Genomic DNA, 17,916 nt, shown 5'->3' with positions numbered 1-17,916 from the left:
CAACCCGCGATCGGGGGAAGGGTATAATACAATAACGACGAGACGATTAAAATTTTTGGGCTCTGAACGATCTCTCAATGATCTTCCTGATAATAGATCGATCAAGGTTTTAAGGCGCAAATCCTTCGGTAAGAGGCATATAATCGGTGTTGAAGTCCCAAATCGTATTGTAGTTCGACCAATTGAGGAAATTGTCGAGGCCTGTTGTGACATCATCCACCACATGCTGCTGCACAGGCTGTGGGTCGAGTAGCTGATCAAGGATGCGAGACAGCTTTTTCTCGGCTTCTTTGCAGGTGTGGTAATTGCCGTGACCGGGACCTGCGACCCACGATAGGAAAGAAATAAACACGCTGAGGTTGCGAATCAGTTCAGCGCGTGGGAGAGGAACGGCATGTGGGCCGGGCTCATGTGATTGCTGCAGGAGTTCAAGAAGAAGGACGCTGGCGGAAGGAACACCATACGTGAGGACCTGCAAATCTCAGTAAGAGTTTCTCTCCCATGAATGGCAAACGCGGCTAACATACGATCCAAGAAAAGTGCCGGTCTAGATCGACCATTGGGGTTCGGAACGAATTAATCTGAATGACGATGGCTAGCACCCGGCGAGACACGTCGCAGAGATCCGCTTGTCCTGTGTTTGTGTGCTTGACGACTGCTCGATACAGCAGAAAGCAAGTATATAGATAGTCCAAATAGAAATAGACAATAGTAAGCCACCCATCATGGTAATGGTCGTTCGATCGCCGGTCATATCGAAGCTGATCCGGAGTGGATTGCCACATGGCGCGCGATTTTGCTTGTATTTCTCTGTTGTATAAGAATCGTGTCAGCACCCAGAAAACCTAGAACTGGGATGAGAAGATTTACTTACTCAGACTTCTGGATTAGATTGTGTTGTTCGCGAGTCCCCAGTACAACCTCAAGAGTTTCTTCCCGAATGATAGCCAGTTGAAAGCGTAGGCGGGTTGGGGTTACAGGGTGTAACTTCCCTTGACTATTCCATCCGGCGCTGTTTAGCTCTGAGATAGCCTTGCTAAGGACGTCTCCACCTGCTACCAGGACCTCGTCGCTCAGATCCAATGGAGCAGCAAGTGTGCAGAATCGACCATTCATCAGTGGCGGTCGCCCAACAAATGTTGCTATCATTTTGTCCATATAGAAGGAAGCAACAAAGCAGCGCATCCGCCACTGGCGAAGAAAGAATGGGCAATTATCAGCACCATTAGTTTCTAAGTGTAGTCCAGCTGCATAAATTGTAGATACCAGGTCGCCCAATCGACGCCATGCCTGATAGCCTAATAGATGATCAGTGAATTGATAGGAAATGAGATCACACAAATAGGGGAAGTCTTACTGGAATCACCATATTGTTGTGTTCGCAACATAACATCATTGAATTGTAGCATTGCCAGTAATTCGTTTGCCGACGATGTCTGGTCACAGAAACCAAGGCATATGGTACTGATCACAGTCATCTGCTCAAGTAACCGGTCTTTTGCTTGAGGGTCATCTGAGCCCTGCGTAATGTCGGGGTCGTTGTCTAGCGTAATGACCAATTGCATTCCGCAAAGAGTGAAGATGGACCCGAGGGCCTCCCAGCGGAGGTTGCGACCGGTAAAAGAGGCACAATACTCCTCAACTGACATAGACTTGTGCGTCCGCATCGGGCGGGAGGTATTTTGAAAAATTTGATTCGCCAGCTCCTGTAGTTGCATCGTTGGATCATTGGAAAACCCGTCAAACATGTCGCGCACCGAGCGCAGAATTTCGTCCATTACCCTCTTAGGTACGATGTTACTCCATGTCCGAACATAGAATCGTGCGATCAGCATATCACACACTGCGAGATTGTACAAAAACCGCAGTACATCAACTCCGGATTGAAGTCGATCGGGTTCTACCACCAACCCCACAGAGGAATCTGTGCTCTCTTCGGCCTCGAACGGAATCTCATTGCGATGCTCAGTTAAAATCGCAGAGTAGCTTGTCGAGCCAAGATATCCAGGAAGAGCCGAGGGTGGTTCCAATGGCGCAAAGAAACGCCCATTCCCCAGGGAGCCTGAGCCCGGGCTAGAAGCACTATGTCTACATTTTAGTACATGCTTAGCATCCGTTGCAGGAGATGCGTACTTCGAGGTTGGCTGACTAGTCAGTCGACGAGAAGCTATCGTAGGTTTGGCTGGATCGGAAGGTCTCCGCCTAGTCATCGGAGCTGGATGATAAAAACATTTATCGCTGATTCTTTTTGCGGTGCATCGGCGACAGATCGGCCGTTCATGGTCACATCGCTGTTTAGATCTCCGACATGGTTCACACGACTGCAAAGTGCCATTTCTGCGTGTTGCAGGCGATGCAGAACGCCGATCATCGTTTCTCATGGCTCAAGGTCCAACGCAAAGAGTACATGATTAATTCAAGACAGGGACCCCGGGAAAAATGATACCCGCATACCCGCAATGGTTAGCAGTTTGCCTCCCCAAATTAGGCTTAGCGTACCACCCTAGAAGTCCGAAGTATGAGAAATTGCTTCACGGTCGTATTGAATCGCTTTTTTGGTTAACGCCTGGAATTAAATGTGCAATTGATTCTATAATTCAACCAAGTTCTGTGTTTTCATGCGGTACTTTCGTTGTGAGTCCACCAGAATATCAGATAATCAGAAACCTTGCAAAGCTAGACAACAATACGCATCACATCTCGTCACCGTATATCATGTAGTTCCCCCAGGCAAAAAAAAGCAGAAAGCTCCTCTAAGATTTAGGCGCTAAAAAGTCCCTTGTTTGCTTCCACCCAGTCTTCGAACTTTGTTGAAGGCTTTCCCGTATACAGCTCCACATTTTCCACCCCAGTTTGGTAGCATGCGCGGTCCGTAAGCTCATTCGATGTGCTTGCAGACTTTCGGATCATGTATTCCCCCAATGGCTTAGGAATTCCACCCGCAATATAATGGCCCAAGGCCTCCTCCTCGTTGATGAGAGTAAGCTTGACGTCTTTGCCGACGATCTTCCCAATGGCCACAATTGCGTCTCCTTGGGCGATGACCTGTGGACCATATAAATACACCTTCGTCTGGTCATTCTTTGGGCCATGTACTAAGATCGTGCCGCCCACACGGCCCATGTCGCCGGGTGTGATGCAATCAAATTGGAAACTAGGCGCCCAGATTCTCACTTCACCAGCTTGGATTCCCTTTTTGAAGCGTAGCAAGTTCGTGATAAAGCCACCGGGTCTCAAAGCAACATAGTTTTCCGGTCCAAACGTTTCGTCGAGACTGATCTCAACCTGCGCATGAATGTAAGGGATGAGGTCAGCAGGAGCAACATCTTTTGGCTCTCCTGTGATGGTGTAACTGCTGAGGAAGACAACAAATTCAATGCCGGCTAACTTCATTGCCGCAAAGGCTGCTCTCATGTGATCAGAGGTCCCGAAAGCAACATATGTGAATGCACGCTTTGCCCCCGATGCTTTGACGGCTGCAGCGACGGAGTCGGGGTTGGTCAAATCGGCTTGAATTCTTTTAAATCCACCTTCTTGTTCTTGTTTTGTACTCAATCCAGAAATTCGCTTCTGGGTGTCTCGCATAGCCAGGAAAACCTTAGCTCCATGCTCTCGGGCAGTGAGTGCCGCGACAGAGGCAACCCCACCAGTGGGGCCAAAGACGATCACCGATGACATTGGGGGGAGATGGTCAGGTAAAGCGGATTATGGTCAGATAAGTGTACAAGGCGAACGCTTCTGAACAGACTGAGGACACTTGACTATTTATAGGGGGAATGAGCCAACTTGACATCCACCCTCGGGCTTTAGATATTATCTCCGGAGACCCTATCCCAAGCGGGCGGAGTTGACTCTGTCCGCCTTTCAAAGTCCGATTCCAGGACTTGGCCTCCAATTTGTTGGTGGCTTTTCTGCAACTTTGAATGTAGCCATTTGGCAGTTGAGTACAGCTTCAACTATCCGAAGTCGTTCACTGCATTTTTGACGATTGGTCTTAGCAAACTCACCTGTTGGAGCAACAGGAAGAAATTGCAAGTCAAAACCAAGTGCATTGGTCCTCGTGGTTCCATTTAACACTATTACATAGTACAGCATTCGACAGCTATGAAATCTTAGGGATGTATACTTATCTAAGGTTGTCTATATATTTTATTCAAGCTGCATGGTCCCTGTTGGAAGAGGCACAACCGATAGTTGTATCAAGCTCTAGAACCATTTGAGATGACATGAACTGCCCTTACTGATCACCTGCAATGTCCTTTCTCATAAAAACCGTCCTTGTTTCCCAAACCTTCCCATTCTTATCTGGGTCCTGATAATAATCCTGCACAGTCTTGATCAATTGGTAGCCCCGACGAGCATACCATTCCTGGTTTATAGTCTACAAACAATTAGTTACTTGACCGAGGACATGACGATGTACAATCAGACTTACCTTTGGAGTACCACCATATGTTACATTCGCAAATTCTTCTCTCTTCTGATCATCTTTCTGAACCGTGTCTAGCATCAATATCTCGGCCAGTAGTGGCTTTTGAACTGCCATGGCCTCAACCGCATCCATTGCAGCTCGCCCAATTCCACGACCCTGGATGGACCGTCTAATGTAGAAAGTCTTTATCCAGAAGATGTTCACGGCGGGCAAATCAAGCTCGATGTGCTCTGCATCTGGGTTCTTGGAATCCAGTGAAATGTGGCCAATAGGGATGAATTTTTCCTTTGTTGGCTGGCGTGGGACAGCATTGATGGTGGTCGCTGTGTCTTGAAGCATTTCGTTTTCCTAGTCACATGTTAGTTGTGTTCTTTGGTTTGCGCTGCTGTCGTTACTTTTGGCGATATCGCTTGTGACTCATCTGATGGCAAAACCTTTCCCCCAAAATATCAGCATCTTAGACCCATGGCTGTGTTTAATACAACAAAACAGTTCAAACATCCGATGAAACTCACAATCCAGTAGATACACTTCTCGCCTTTGAGTTGTTGTTTTTTCCATTTTGTCTCAACTTTTCCCTGGTCCCAATTGCATTCGACTCGCTGCGAAACGAGGCATTTCAGATGAATGTCCGAATTGGGATCCCAGGGGAATAAAAGAACTTTCAAACTTGGGCCCATTGTGGTTCAAAGACACACTTGAGTGTTGCAAGTATAAAAATTTAAAGACAAGAGTTACCTCGGGAGGCTCTTCAGGATGATTTCTAAGCTGGGGTTATTGTGGATTGCCTAGGCAACAAAGCTAAAATCTAACCAATCCCGATCGCTTAAGGAGCGCAGTTCGATATAACGTACGTCACAGCCTCAAGTTGGGACTAAATAAACCGAAAGCTTTTCATCGCCGGCCCTGCTCAAGAGCCAAGCGCACTCAAAATGGTCATTCTGCTTTGGACACGTTCAGCTCAGCTTCGTTGGTTGACGACGGCTTAGTCTCTGTATCCAGCTCAGAGCTCACGAATGATTGAACGTTCTCATCTGTGACTAGCTGGCGGCCGAGCTGAGCTTTTTCCTCGTCCGTGACGCGAGGGAGTTTAACAGCAACCTCCTCGCCGACGTTTTTGGCAATTTCCTCTAGCGTAAGACCAGCAGTCTCAGGGAAGAAGAAGTATATGACTACAACTTTGTTAGCTGAAGTCTAGTCCACTCTTGATGTGACGGAGAAGAAAACATACTCGGGATGAAAAATACCGACCAGCAAATAATGACGAGGTAGTATTTCCAGCCAATATTACCAAAGCCTATGGGGGCGGTTTGCAGGAGGATGAGGGTGGCTAGGTATGTCAATTGGAATCTGGAAACAACCCCGATCCGAACCACTTACAGGCAAACTGACCGAAGAGAGAGAAGCCCATGCCAATTGGACGGATTTCAGTTGGGAAGATCTCCGAAACATAGAGGTACATAGTGGTGTCGCAGAAAGTACTGCTGGAATGTTAGCTCAATGTATTCAGCGATCTTTTTGTGTTCTTGGCTCACCCCTGGAAGGCTAGATAAAGGTACATGAAGAAGATGCCAAATCCGTTTCCAACCTTGTAGGTTGTACCAGCATACTGGGCGGTCAGAGTAGCCAGACACGATGTAGTGATGATAATGCCGATAAAGCCGATCATGTACATGCCGCGTCGGGAATTGGCTTCATCATGAAGCCAGGCGCCTAGAGGATTGTAGATCAGCCCTGAGCCAGGTTAGCAAACGGGGAACATAGTGAGTCCTGGGTGTTTGACCTCACCAGCTGTTGTCAGCCATACAGCACTCAAAAGCAGAGGCATGCCTCCCTTCATGCCTAGGTTTTTGTACAAAAGAACGGCATAGTTGTTCTAGTCGTTGTCGGAAAGATTTGGTTTTTGAATTAGGCATTGCTACACTCACAATGATTAAAGGTCCGCCAAATTCAGCGCCCCACTGGGTAAGGAAGCCGATAGCCATTCGCTTTCGGTTTGCTTTTCCTTGTAAAGACAGCTTTCCATACGCTACCATAGGTAGCCAATCTCCCAGCCTCGAGTTGAATCTGCTCTTTCGTCTGGAAGAACTCTTCCTTGGCAGTCAAGTTGTTTGGATCATCTGGTGATTCACGGAGCCGCTCGAGGACGTGCTGCGCCTCATCGAACTTACCCTTCGAAATCAACCAACGGGGTGAACGCGGGAGCCAAGGAGATCCTAGAAGGAGCACCATCGTGGGCAGACATTGCAAGGCGAGAGGGAATCTCCAGCCAAACCTATCCAGAGGGCCCGTTGCATAGTAGCAAGCATAACCCACCGATCCTGAAAGCATACATCCGAAGACCAGAAACATGGCATGATGGCCGACAAACCAGCCACGGTGCAGAGCACTGGACATCTCGGAGAGATACATAGGGCAGACGGTGACAAGGATGCCGATTCCAAGACCGCACATAAAGCGGCCAGTCTGGAACATGCTGAGAGCTGTCAGCACCAGTCTAATTTGAAAGCAGGAAAAAGGACATACGCCATTGAATTAGAGCCGGCCTGGAGTGCTCCCCCAAACAGTGAAAAAAGGCACCGAACTGGATATTTGCCTTTCGGCCAAGGAAATCACACGACCACATTATGAAAAGAGCACCAATAGCACCGCCTGCCCTGAAAACACCGTTTGCTGTCGAGATTACGGGGGTAGTGATGGCTGCATATCCCGGTTGACCCTCAGCGGGCAGGCCGAAGTAGGCATACCATCCTGGCTGGCCGATTGTACTGGAAATAATCGAGGAGCAATTTCCATTAGGTCTATTTGGGTAGGCCTAGTTAAGATTGGCCACGTAAAGGTACCTGCGAACTCACCATTGACCCAATAGCCACAAAAGCGATAACCAACCTATTATAGGAACTTGTCTGAGACCCGAACCTACCCATGCTGATCTGTTGTCGTTCTAATGTCTCTCATAAAGATACACTGCATACAGTTAAGTAAGCCAGCATCAGGTATGAATGGGGAAGATATTTCAGCTCATGTCTGTAACCGACAACATGTAGGGGGGCCCTTGTAGGGATGTTACTCTATGGAATTGTGGCCTACTGAGCTGCGTAAGGTATGAGATCACGACTGGCTTGCCGATCACAGCACAAAACCCTTGAGTCCGGATTCTGAGATTGCCAGTTGGGCACATGTCAGAAGTTAAGCGATGCTCAGTTGCCAGCTAAGATTTCATTGCAGCATGCTGTACAGATTACGTGTATGAATCTGAATGTGGCTGTATGTACCCGGATTTTGGGCTGCAGCTGCGACTTTCCCGATTGAGGTGTCGCCACTTTAGGTGCTCATGGTCCTGATCACGGACCTTGGGAGGACTGTCAGCTGAAGCGTGAGATCATGGTATTAAGAGCTTATCTAGAATATCAGCAGACAGTGTTCCCGCCATTTGAGAGAGTTCAAAGGTAAACCCCGAGTACCGCTTCTCGGAGTTCCACCTTGCACGTCTTGAACCCATTCGGGAAGATCGTAGTTCCCGATTCCAAAAGAACCAAAATGACAGAAGGAAAACAAGACAAGGAAGGTGACTGTTAGTCTGACTACAAAGAGGCCGATCACCGTTGCCGAGTCCCAATCATATTGCATGCCACCCACATCGTCGTGAGAAGCAGCAATACAATAGTTGGAATAAACCTTCCACATCCGATAAGATGTAGGCTTTCGATTCACTGGACAACATTCTGGTGGCGATGTATGGATGGGGGCTTAAAGAACTCGAGCACAGAGAGCAATTGTCAGAGCACCGGAAGGAAGATTGACCTAGAAATACCACTGTCGTGTTGCCTTCCTATGATGGGTGTCAGGATTAGGCTCATAGCACAGCAACTGGCCCATAAGCTCACAAGCGAAAGCCATGTCGTGCGGCCTGGAATTCGGAGTGTATGAGGTTCTCCGGCAGGGTGCAGTTGCGTGGTCATTCTTGTGGGGATCCGTTCCGGGGTTATGGAGTCTACAAATCACATATCCACTGCGGCGCCTAAGAAAAGGGCCCGTGTTCGATTCATGGATGATGCACAACAATTTCTTTTTCGACCAGCGCTCCACCGCTGGCTTGCCCTCCGCTCGTCGCATGGCGACTTCGACTGGTACCACCGCAAGTTCAACCACGAAGACGCCAAACTCGACTGCTCATGCGGCCGCCGAAAGTCACCAGAGCACCTCGCTCTCTGCCACAAAACCCAGAAGTCTTTCCGACATTGGCCAAAACGCCCCCCGACACCTCCAACCGACAGGATAGAGGCAGTCGCCTACCTTCGCAGCCTGGACCCCAAGCAGTTTGTTGAACTACTGGAGCTCACAAGTTTCTACTCGCGGGTCTGCACGAGGTAACTCACTCATTTGTATCCTCAACAAAGTCTCTTGGCACCCGCCAATCACACACCTGGACCCCCCGGGACCCTCACCCCCATGATGGCCGGCTCACACGTCGGAGACAGCCGTCACCAACTGGCTACTCAGCCCTCGCATTTACGAATGCATGAACTGCAATCTGTGGAGAAGGATCTTTGTATAATAGAAACCATAGCATTGCACGTCCCAATACCCCATGGGAGGTCGCGGGAGCAAGCGAAAGCTTGCTCCCTGCCGGACGTTAATTAAATCTACCTACCTACCTGCCTAAGAAAAGGGACCTTGCGCTTCATACTACGAAGTATGTATCTTATTGCGCAATTTTAGTTTTACTGCCGCATCCCGGGCCTTATAACCTTTGCTCATAACCTGACCAGCAGAAACAACGGAGGAACGGAACAATGGCACACACTCTCTTCGATACCCCCTCCGCCATTTTTCGCAGACAGTGCCCGGTCAATCTGAACGGGTGTTCTATGGTGGAACAACCAGTGAAGAAATAAGTGATCGCCAAAATGATCGCCAAAATGATCGCATTGGTCTTCAACATTGGGCCCGAGAGGGAATTGCAGGTGTGTATCCCCTTCATCTGAATCCCCTGATGCTATCTCACACCATTGCAATAGGACGTGGAGTCTTGATAGACTACGCTACATGGGCTGAGAAAAAAGGGATGGAATATACTACGTTCTCGACCCACCAAGTGCGGTTTGCCGACATTCTTGAAAATGCCGAGGAGAACAACATCACGTTCCAAAGGGGGGATATCCTTTTCGTTCGTATAACCGTGCCAAGCGCCCAACTACCCAGGATGGGTAGTTGGGCGCTTGGCACGGTTAGACCCCCAAAGGCAATTAACTGACAGACCCACAGGTCTACCCACCACAATCCCCTGACATCTTCCTCCATGAATATGTGCTCGCTGGTTGGGGAATGCCGATCGGTAAGCTGCCGGAGCGCTTTTCTACGAGCTGCACAGATCCATTGTATTGACCAACAAACAACAGGGGAACTCTTCGATCTTGAGGCGCTGGCACGCACCTGTCAAGAACTCCAGCGGTGGAGCTTTTTCGTGGCATCCGTGCCGTTGAACATGCCCGGTGGGGTTTCCCCGCCTCCAAATGTGATGGCTATTTTCTAGGTCCAACTTGTCTGCAGAGGCCACCGTACCTGTAACATGCATGGAGTGGTTGGCCACACGGTCAATCGTCCGATTACTGCCGGCACTAGGCAAGATTCCCTAGCATGGGAACCTGATTGACCGGCTAGTGACTCGAGCGGTGCCGCCCCGCTTCAAATATGTAAATGTCATACTCTCTTCGCTGCAAAGTAGAGAATCCTAAACCCGGGGACAATCAATTGCCATGAATACGTAGTCAATTCCATTGTAGGTTGGCCGAAGGCGTGGAGCGAACGTACCACTGGAAAAGGAACTAGTATGTACCCATCGGCACGATAGACTTTGCTACACTAGTCGCTTAGCAAACACTACCAGTCATTATCATGTACGGTGCAATTGCCAAGGGATCAAATAGAAGAGTAGACTGTGGATTCTGCCGGTTGATAGACCAACTCAATCTCAAGTCTGGTTTTCATTTTGAAAATCGATCTCAAGAAAGATGCGAGCCATTTGTGCATATGCTCGGGTCAAGCTTTTGCTCTAAGCTTTTGACTGACTTTACTTCGGCACTTTATAACATTTTCTGACAGCGAAGAAATATAGGTGGCAGATAATGATACAACGTTAAAATATCTTGGATTGTCGTGCCAAACGACAACGGCAGAAAACAATCAACCCTTGTACCCTTCATGGACCTCGTGCATCAAGAATTAGCCCCCAGATAACGGTTTCTGTTTGCTCTCCCATTTCAAAAGAGCCGATCATGGGTGATCAATAGCCTGATTTCGACACTGCAGCTCGTTAAAGCACGTCCGTTTAACAATTGAAACCAGGATCTGTGAACCCGATTTTCAGGGATTCGATTTTCTAGGCTCTGGACTGCAGATGCTATAATGGTATGGCTTAAAGTCGGGGTCGCCTTGAAAAACCTGGACCCGGTGACTGTCGCCCTACAGAAAGACTTTTGGTGTATTCTATGTCGTTGATAGAACGGAGCGGTGGAGGTGTGTCCATTGATTGGAGTGTGCAGAGATGGAACTACGCCTGCCAGTCCTTATGCATCCTTGGTATGACAGGCTTCTTCGGTCTTCGTGCTTATACTAGATTGTTTATTCTCAGCGGATTTGGGAAGGAGGATTGTCGGTGAAACCTCCTTATGGACTTGCACAGGGCACAGAAATACTAACAACCCTTAGGGACATGTACAGTTGCCTGGGTAGGGACCACCACATGGAAAGAGGGCAACGTGGACTGACAGAACATCTCAAACAGGTTCTCGGTGTCTGGTACTCAATCATTGCCCTCCTCAGTATGTCTCTAGTTCTACCGGCGACAAGCTGTATCTAACGGCAAGGACAGTGGGTCATTATGGAGGAGGATTACACTGGTGGGATGTCCCCGATGAGAAAAAGATCCCGTTCCAAAAGGTATGCAAAGCACTTGCACGCTCGACCATGTCCACTTCTGACGGTCTAGACTATCTACGTAACGATGGTCATGTATGGCCCGACAGCCTATCTCACCAAAGTGTGCCTCCTCTGGATCATGACTCGTGTTTTCAACCACTTCCAAAAATGCGTCCGATTTATTAAGATCTTTATGGGTCTCATGCTGGCCTACTCCATCCCCGCTGTCATTGTCAAGATACGAATCTGCAGCCCCATCGCCAAATTTTGGGACCAGAGGATTGATGGCATATGTTTAGACCAGACGTCGATTATCTTGACTGATGCCGTCGTCAGTGTATTCAGTGACGTGATCATTCTCCTCTTGCCATTTCCTTTGACGTGGACTCTGCAAGTCTCTGCGAAGAAAAGGATGCGCGTGATGGTGATTTTGGGGGCGGGCGGCCTGGCTGTGACGGCCAGTATCGTCCGGTTGGCACTAATTGTCATGACCGGACAGTCGGCGGATGTTTCTCGGGCGTTTATGAGAATCAACATGCTGGGGTATGTTCTTCTCGCCTGATCTTTTGACTATGCACTCGAACTGAGTCATCATTTCTAGTAACGCAGAAGTCTCTATCGGCATTATCTGCACCTGTCTCCCTTCCCTCTCGACTCTCATCGTTCGCATCTACCACAAATTTTCTAGCAACAAAGCAACCCGTGAGTCCAAGTACAAAATGAGCTTGCGAAACCAGAGCACAAGGAGCCGAAGCGACAATCAAATGAATGCTAGGGCGATGGCCAGTTCAGATGATGATGTGCTCATGTACAGTTTGCAGGGAAATTCGAAGATTGAGACAATCATCCGCGGTAATAGTGAGCGAGGTCCGCCAAAATTAGCATTTGATGGCATAGGAGTGACTCAGTCTGTTGATGTGTCGACTTCCGTGGAGCCTCTATGACCCAAGACCGATGCCAATTTTGGTTTCATGGCAAAACTCCCCCGGAAACCATCAACTCTAGAGCTGGTCCAATATCTCGCATGTACACAATGTTATACGTCTGCTTGTTTAGAATGAATATACGTATCGTATCGTGTTGAGAAGAAGCCGAGTCCTGTACTATATGCATCGTACCGTCAGAGATAGTGCAACCGGCCCCGAATCAATTCGGGCTGCCCCTGCCTGGAGATGCAGGCCGCCGTATAATACCAGATGCAATCTCCCTCGTTTGCTCCCTGATCCTTCTCTTTTAGCTTCTCATCCATAGCGTCCATTTTTCTAGAGACAACCTACTTTTCCTTGCCTGCATTCTCGTGACTACCTTCATTCAGTCTTCTTTGTCTCTAAATGCAGATTTGATTCTATCCTCAGGCTATACTCTGTAGGAGGTGATTCTCTCGGGTTGTTATTCGTGGCAGGGATTATCACCTTCAACCCTTTTGTTGAGATGTATCATTTGTTTCCTTATGCATTTCTTTTCCTTGTCCCAGGTAGTGTGTTCTTTTTTTAAATAGTGGCTCTTCGAAGCCTGATCCAGTGCACAATTACGCTCTGAAATGCATTTACTACGGTTACTACGGTAAACTCATCACTATGCAAGTCTGAATATACATCCAAAATCCAATCGAGGGCAGGCCTTTTTTTTTTACTGCCATTCAGATTCATTTGCAAAGCTATTGTATCAAATTGTCAAACATCATCTAAAATAGCTTTTTTTTCTCTTCGATGTTGTTGTACTCAATTGTTTAAAGAACATCATGGTGCTAGCGTATATTGATCGGATGTAAAACGACAGGATTCTTATGGGGGGCATCACTCCCGTTGATTCCTCATAGTATCCTCCATGTCTCTCACACACCCCTCTCAGCTGAGATCAGATACAGGTTTGCCAAGTTTCTCAAGGAAGCACTTTGCCTCAACTCTTGAGTGCAAGCCATGTCGATCTGCTGCTGAGCCCAGCCCTCTTTGACAACAGCAGCAGCTTATTACACGGTGTCCCCCTGGTCTGGGTAGCGAAGCATTGCTCTAAAGTGAAAGCCGCCGAGCACTGGATGCTGAAGCTTCCACACACACTCCTGCGCTTACAACCTGAGACGATCGCTCGCCGTGGCAGCAGACAACGGATACCTAGCCGTTGTGCAAATTCTCATCGACGCTGGCTACGCCTCTAACAACGATCGAAGCAGACACTTACACGAGACACCTCTCTATGCTGCTAGTCCGTCAGAGTTATACGAGACTGGCTGAATTCTTGCTAGAGGGGCTGATATCTCGGCTGAAGTGCCATGTATTATGTCTGCCGCTACAATAGGGCACCTCGAGGCAGTCAAACTGCTCCTGGAATACGGGGCAGATCCCTGACAACCTCACCTTTTCTTTGTCAGACGACCCTTTCTTATACGGCTGCCAACGGCCACGTGGAGATCGGGGAAGTACTCTTAGAACATGGAGCGAATCCCCATCCGGATGTGGGTCGGTGGAGTGCACTCTACCAAGTTGCCGTAAACGGCTGACCATAAATCCTTGATCTTCTGTTAATCCATGGTGCTGTTCTCGGGGAACGGGGTTATCGTACCACAACTCACCTGTACCAGGTCGTGGTGCATATCTTCGCTGAATATGGTGACTACGGAAGTGCTTTCGTGGCAAAGGCATGCCAATGCCCCACCCCGGCTCACTATTCAGGAGTAGACGGTTAGTTCCCAGTCCCAACACCGGGATATTTAAAATCAAAATCCACGCCAAGTGGCCATCCTCCCTGGAAATTCAATTCGCAGTACAGAGTTGCGACATGCCAAGAGTGTCATCACAACGACCCTTTCTTAGCATGTATGAGACTGGGTGGTGCAGCAGTGCTCAAGTTTATGCTTGAGACAATTGATCAGAAAGAAAGTCCCTGGGGGAATCTGAAGGGATAGGCTCGACCAAGTCCGAATTGAAGTGACTGAGGATGGGAGTCTGCACCTTTTACCCATTTGAGAGGATTACTACTGGTCAAAAAGAGATCCAGGCAAGTAGAAGAAGGTTCGTTCACATTATCACTGTGTTATCTGCAAACAGATTGGTCTGAATGATGCTGAAAGGACCCGCACCAAGGTATAGATGGAAGAATTCCTCTACGCAGAATGGAAACCATGCCCGGCCAAAATCAAGAGATCTTTTCGATCCTCTTCCTTCCAACATCAATCTTGGATTTCAATCTAGATATATCGTTAGTAAAGTAGACCAAAACAAGTAGAACAACCGAGAAAAGGGCGTGGACGAACATGTCAGCTTCCTCATCCGCTAACCGCAGTAGATCACTCTGCACCTCAAGCTCGTCATTAATCTGCGTGCCGAGTTCCCTCTGCCGGAAAATGATCTTCCTCAACTCATCCACATTATCATCCTGACTTTGCATCATTTGCCTCTGCAACTGCAGCACACCCTCGTTGTCAAGTTCTCGAGTCCGCTCCGTCTCTTTGCCGAGGACCCTGCCAGCCCGTGCCGGAGTCTTGCGACCACTAGACACATCTCCAGCGGCGTTCCCAGCATTGATTAAAGCCCCTTTATCTTGGACGGATGCGACAGTATGATTAAGCCGGCTCTTAGTTGCCATGGCATGCAAGAGATCCTCCAGACCGTCTTTTTCCTTGCGCGCATTGATAAGCAGATCTTTTCTTCGGCGGATCTCGCCTTCACCGAGAATGGACGATGACTGTGACTGGGAGCTCTGCTCTCCGCGTCCTAGATTTTTCAGTCCATCGTCTAGAGTGGTGATCATTGTTCCCGCACGGGTAAGACTGCCCTTCGCCTGTGCAGAGCTCTCGTGTTGCTTCTGTGGAGTCGTCTCCTGGTCTCTGCGAGATAGTTGTAGTCGTGCATCATGGAGGTGGTTTTTCATGTCGCGGTAGTAGTCGAGCCATAGCGTCGGGTCTGTGATCGGTGCGTTTGTAGCAGCTGGATCTGTGATTGCGGCGTGGAGTCGGGCGGAAGTGTTTATATCTCGGGTGCCCGCTGATGTGACTGCGGTGGGGAGGTTAAGGAATGCACGCCACGCGGGCGAGGTGCGCCAGCGCCCATCTTCGGACTCGTTGATTGCGCGAAGGTACTCCTCTAGACCGCGGCGGCGGTCTTCACGTAATCGATCATTCGAGGCTGTTTTCGAAAACCAGTTTTTTGAAGGCAAGGGAGCTGGTGGAAGGGCATTCGTTTGGGAGATAAGGGTGTTGTGGAAAGTTGCAAAGTCCGAGTACCGTTTGGGGACCGTGAAGGAGCGGAGCGGGAGGCGGAGGGTGATGTGGTAGAGAGCGTATGGCGGGGATGTGTTTGAGAGGGTGGTATTCGGGATCGCTATCTCAACGGTTGGAGCCATTTTGATTAGAATTGGAAGAAAAAGGTGTCGAAAAGAAAGAGTTGAGGTCACTGGGGCCGCTTACCTAGGAAAGCTTAGTTAGACTAGCCCAGTAGGACCCGAATGTCTTATGATCAGGCACTACGTATAGAACACAAGATATTGGCACGTTGTAACACGGAATTAATTTTTTTAACGACAATGGGTATCTCATACATGCAAATCAAATACATCTAACCCCAGACCTCTCGCTCCTGCAACAGATCCCGCTGGCCGAAGAACTCACCGACAACCGTAATGATCATGTCGAGCAGGGCATGGGTTTGTATCGACCAATTATCGTCATCTTCTTCTTCTTCTTCTGCTTCTTCTTCTTCGCAGCTAGCAGGGATCTCCACGGAGTCGGAATTGTCCTGCAGTCGAGCCTGCAAGCGCGCCTTGGCTACCTCCAAGTTGGATTCTTCAAGCGATGCATCAGACATGCTAGAGTCTTGTGCTTCTGCAATCTCCGGCAATTCTGCTTGCTTGGTTTCCTCCTCACTTTGAACTGTAGGTTCCGGCTGAGTTTCTTGCTTGGTCGCGTCCTCATCCTGGACTGTAGATCCTTGCTGAACTTCTTCCGTGGTATCTTTCTCATCATCGACGAGATTGCTCTGCTGAGCTTCCTTCTTTGATGGATCTACTACGGAATCTTCAGACTCCTCTTCCTCCTCCCCCTCCCCCCCCTCCTCCTCATATTCGTCCTTCTCTAGCTCTTGCACCTTGCGCAAAATTGTCGCGGCTCGTTTGCCCATATTTCGAACAACTCCCACCTCTCGGGTAGAAAGCTGCCCCACCTCGCGGCACTTCCCCAACAAGCCCCAAGCCCAAGCACCAATGCGCCGTACGCGCTGGGTGTCGTCGCCTCGCACAACATCAGACATCATCCGTGCTAGTATTTCTAGCACTTCTAACACGCTGTCCATGTCCATGCTTGCCAGTTGAACCATGCGCGGTTCGACAGTAACTAAAAGCCGGCGCCATATTTTGTGCGCAGATCCAGCCTTTCGGGGGAGACTGATAGGGTGGTCATTGTCAAGGGTGCTGATGGCACCAGCGGGTGGGCTGCATCGTAGGGTCGATCGCAAGAGGAGGAATCGATGTCGGAGAAGATTGTTGTAGGATTTTTGCGCATCGGAATAGAGTTCATCGAGTTTTGAAGGGGAATTTGCGGCCTTGATTTCGTTGACATCCTTCGCAGGAGCAATATAGGCTTCGTCCTCGTAAAAGCCTGCTGGCAGAGGGTTATTTGGTTCAAGTTGCTTCAGATCACGTTGTCTGTCCGAAGATTGATTTGAAGGGTCTGTGGTCTCAGTAGGCGCAGAAAAAAGGATTGGTAATGAGTTAGCTTCGGATCTATCAAGCAAAAAATTAGTTTAAATTTGAATTAAGACAGGCGGAGAACTGGGAAAGTCTCGGCGTCATTCAAGGGGCAAAGGAGAAGCTCTTTCGATCCAAAGTTAGACATACCGAACCATGCGTAGATATTCCAATCCATCCTCCGGATCGTCGTACAGCAATTCATCGCCTCCATCATCCAACCCGGGGAATGCGCTCTTCTGGCCATAGAGAGGATTATGACGGGGACGCTCATGAGATGCCGTCGAAAATTCGACATCTTCTTCGTCATAAGATATCCGAGGACGTTTCAAGAAGGGGGGCGACATGGTGGCTTTTCTCTTGTTGGGCATAGTTGTGTGAAGGTGGTAGCCCTGTAGAATCGAAGGAGCTTGGGCCAGTCTGCAGACCGGCTTCTAGTTCTTACGACAAATACGGAATTGACCACCTATTTTCTCAACATGAAAAAAGACTCCTAGGACAATCGATATTGATTTTAATCTTCCGAGAAAAATGATTCCAGTTTTACTCAGCTATCATAATCTTAAGTCCAACATTAAAATGTGCATGTGCATGAGGAAATAAAAGGCGGTGTGATCCAGATTGTTTATCGAGGGCGGGGGCCTATTTCTGCCAGAAAAAAAAAGATAAGGATCGTCATCGGCCTATCTTCACTTGCATCTTCAATTGTTGATTCTCAATCCGCCCCTCATGTCTTTTTTATCACTTACTCACCACACCATCTCCTTCCGCCTTTTTCTACTAGTCTCAATTGGCAGTTCTTTCTACTCTGTTCCTCAATCGAGTGAAGGAAATTGACCTGACAATCCCGCTTCACTTGAGATGACCTGTGTCTTTGCCTCTCTCGG

At 48.6% G+C, this 17,916-nt stretch overlaps 8 protein-coding genes across 8 annotated transcripts; 2 read left to right on the top strand and 6 right to left on the bottom strand.

The window, feature by feature from the left end:
- Positions 1–109: 109 nt before the first annotated feature.
- Positions 110–2,210, bottom strand: Pdw03_3899 (Zn(2)-C6 fungal-type DNA-binding domain; the record flags this gene model as incomplete). The annotated part of the gene is made up of 5 exons (XM_014676224.2): positions 110–472; positions 528–810; positions 875–1,298; positions 1,358–2,082; positions 2,134–2,210. The coding sequence occupies 5 exons, from the start codon at positions 2,208–2,210 to the stop codon at positions 110–112; spliced, it is 1,872 nt and encodes a 623-aa protein (XP_014531710.2).
- A 550-nt stretch (positions 2,211–2,760) lies between these two features.
- On the bottom strand, positions 2,761–3,678 carry Pdw03_3898 (NAD(P)-binding domain; the record flags this gene model as incomplete). Its single annotated transcript, XM_014676225.1, has 1 exon — positions 2,761–3,678. One exon carries the CDS (start codon positions 3,676–3,678, stop codon positions 2,761–2,763), a length of 918 nt encoding a protein of 305 aa, XP_014531711.1.
- A 559-nt stretch (positions 3,679–4,237) lies between these two features.
- Positions 4,238–5,112, bottom strand: Pdw03_3897 (Acyl-CoA N-acyltransferase; the record flags this gene model as incomplete). The annotated part of the gene is made up of 4 exons (XM_014676226.1): positions 4,238–4,381; positions 4,436–4,780; positions 4,828–4,866; positions 4,948–5,112. 4 exons carry the CDS (start codon positions 5,110–5,112, stop codon positions 4,238–4,240), a joined length of 693 nt encoding a protein of 230 aa, XP_014531712.1.
- Positions 5,113–5,368: 256 nt separating this feature from the next.
- Positions 5,369–6,963, bottom strand: Pdw03_3896 (MFS sugar transporter, putative; the record flags this gene model as incomplete). The annotated part of the gene is made up of 8 exons (XM_014676227.1): positions 5,369–5,604; positions 5,664–5,762; positions 5,813–5,913; positions 5,968–6,166; positions 6,221–6,308; positions 6,361–6,393; positions 6,461–6,908; positions 6,959–6,963. 8 exons carry the CDS (start codon positions 6,961–6,963, stop codon positions 5,369–5,371), a joined length of 1,209 nt encoding a protein of 402 aa, XP_014531713.1.
- A 1,924-nt stretch (positions 6,964–8,887) lies between these two features.
- Pdw03_3895 (putative cyclase) lies at positions 8,888–9,968 on the top strand (the record flags this gene model as incomplete). The annotated part of the gene is made up of 5 exons (XM_066100623.1): positions 8,888–8,984; positions 9,205–9,399; positions 9,454–9,602; positions 9,701–9,770; positions 9,835–9,968. 5 exons carry the CDS (start codon positions 8,888–8,890, stop codon positions 9,966–9,968), a joined length of 645 nt encoding a protein of 214 aa, XP_065956023.1.
- Positions 9,969–11,003: 1,035 nt separating this feature from the next.
- On the top strand, positions 11,004–12,297 carry Pdw03_3894 (uncharacterized protein; the record flags this gene model as incomplete). Its single annotated transcript, XM_014676228.2, has 7 exons — positions 11,004–11,014; positions 11,067–11,086; positions 11,144–11,163; positions 11,220–11,256; positions 11,307–11,374; positions 11,424–11,896; positions 11,955–12,297. 7 exons carry the CDS (start codon positions 11,004–11,006, stop codon positions 12,295–12,297), a joined length of 972 nt encoding a protein of 323 aa, XP_014531714.2.
- A 2,188-nt stretch (positions 12,298–14,485) lies between these two features.
- Pdw03_3893 (SNARE complex subunit (Vam7), putative) lies at positions 14,486–15,691 on the bottom strand (the record flags this gene model as incomplete). The annotated part of the gene is made up of 2 exons (XM_014676229.1): positions 14,486–14,537; positions 14,604–15,691. The coding sequence occupies 2 exons, from the start codon at positions 15,689–15,691 to the stop codon at positions 14,486–14,488; spliced, it is 1,140 nt and encodes a 379-aa protein (XP_014531715.1).
- A 212-nt stretch (positions 15,692–15,903) lies between these two features.
- Positions 15,904–17,376, bottom strand: Pdw03_3892 (Transcription initiation factor IIF alpha subunit TFIIF-alpha; the record flags this gene model as incomplete). Its single annotated transcript, XM_066100622.1, has 2 exons — positions 15,904–17,065; positions 17,180–17,376. 2 exons carry the CDS (start codon positions 17,374–17,376, stop codon positions 15,904–15,906), a joined length of 1,359 nt encoding a protein of 452 aa, XP_065956022.1.
- Between the last annotated feature and the right edge of the window lie 540 nt (positions 17,377–17,916).

The sequence above is a fragment of the Penicillium digitatum genome, chromosome 1 (assembly GCF_016767815.1).
Source record: "Penicillium digitatum chromosome 1, complete sequence".
Taxonomy (NCBI): Eukaryota; Fungi; Ascomycota; class Eurotiomycetes; order Eurotiales; family Aspergillaceae; genus Penicillium; species Penicillium digitatum.
The sequence above is the reverse complement of the archived record's forward strand: the minus strand, read 5'-3'. Positions and strand labels throughout refer to the sequence as shown.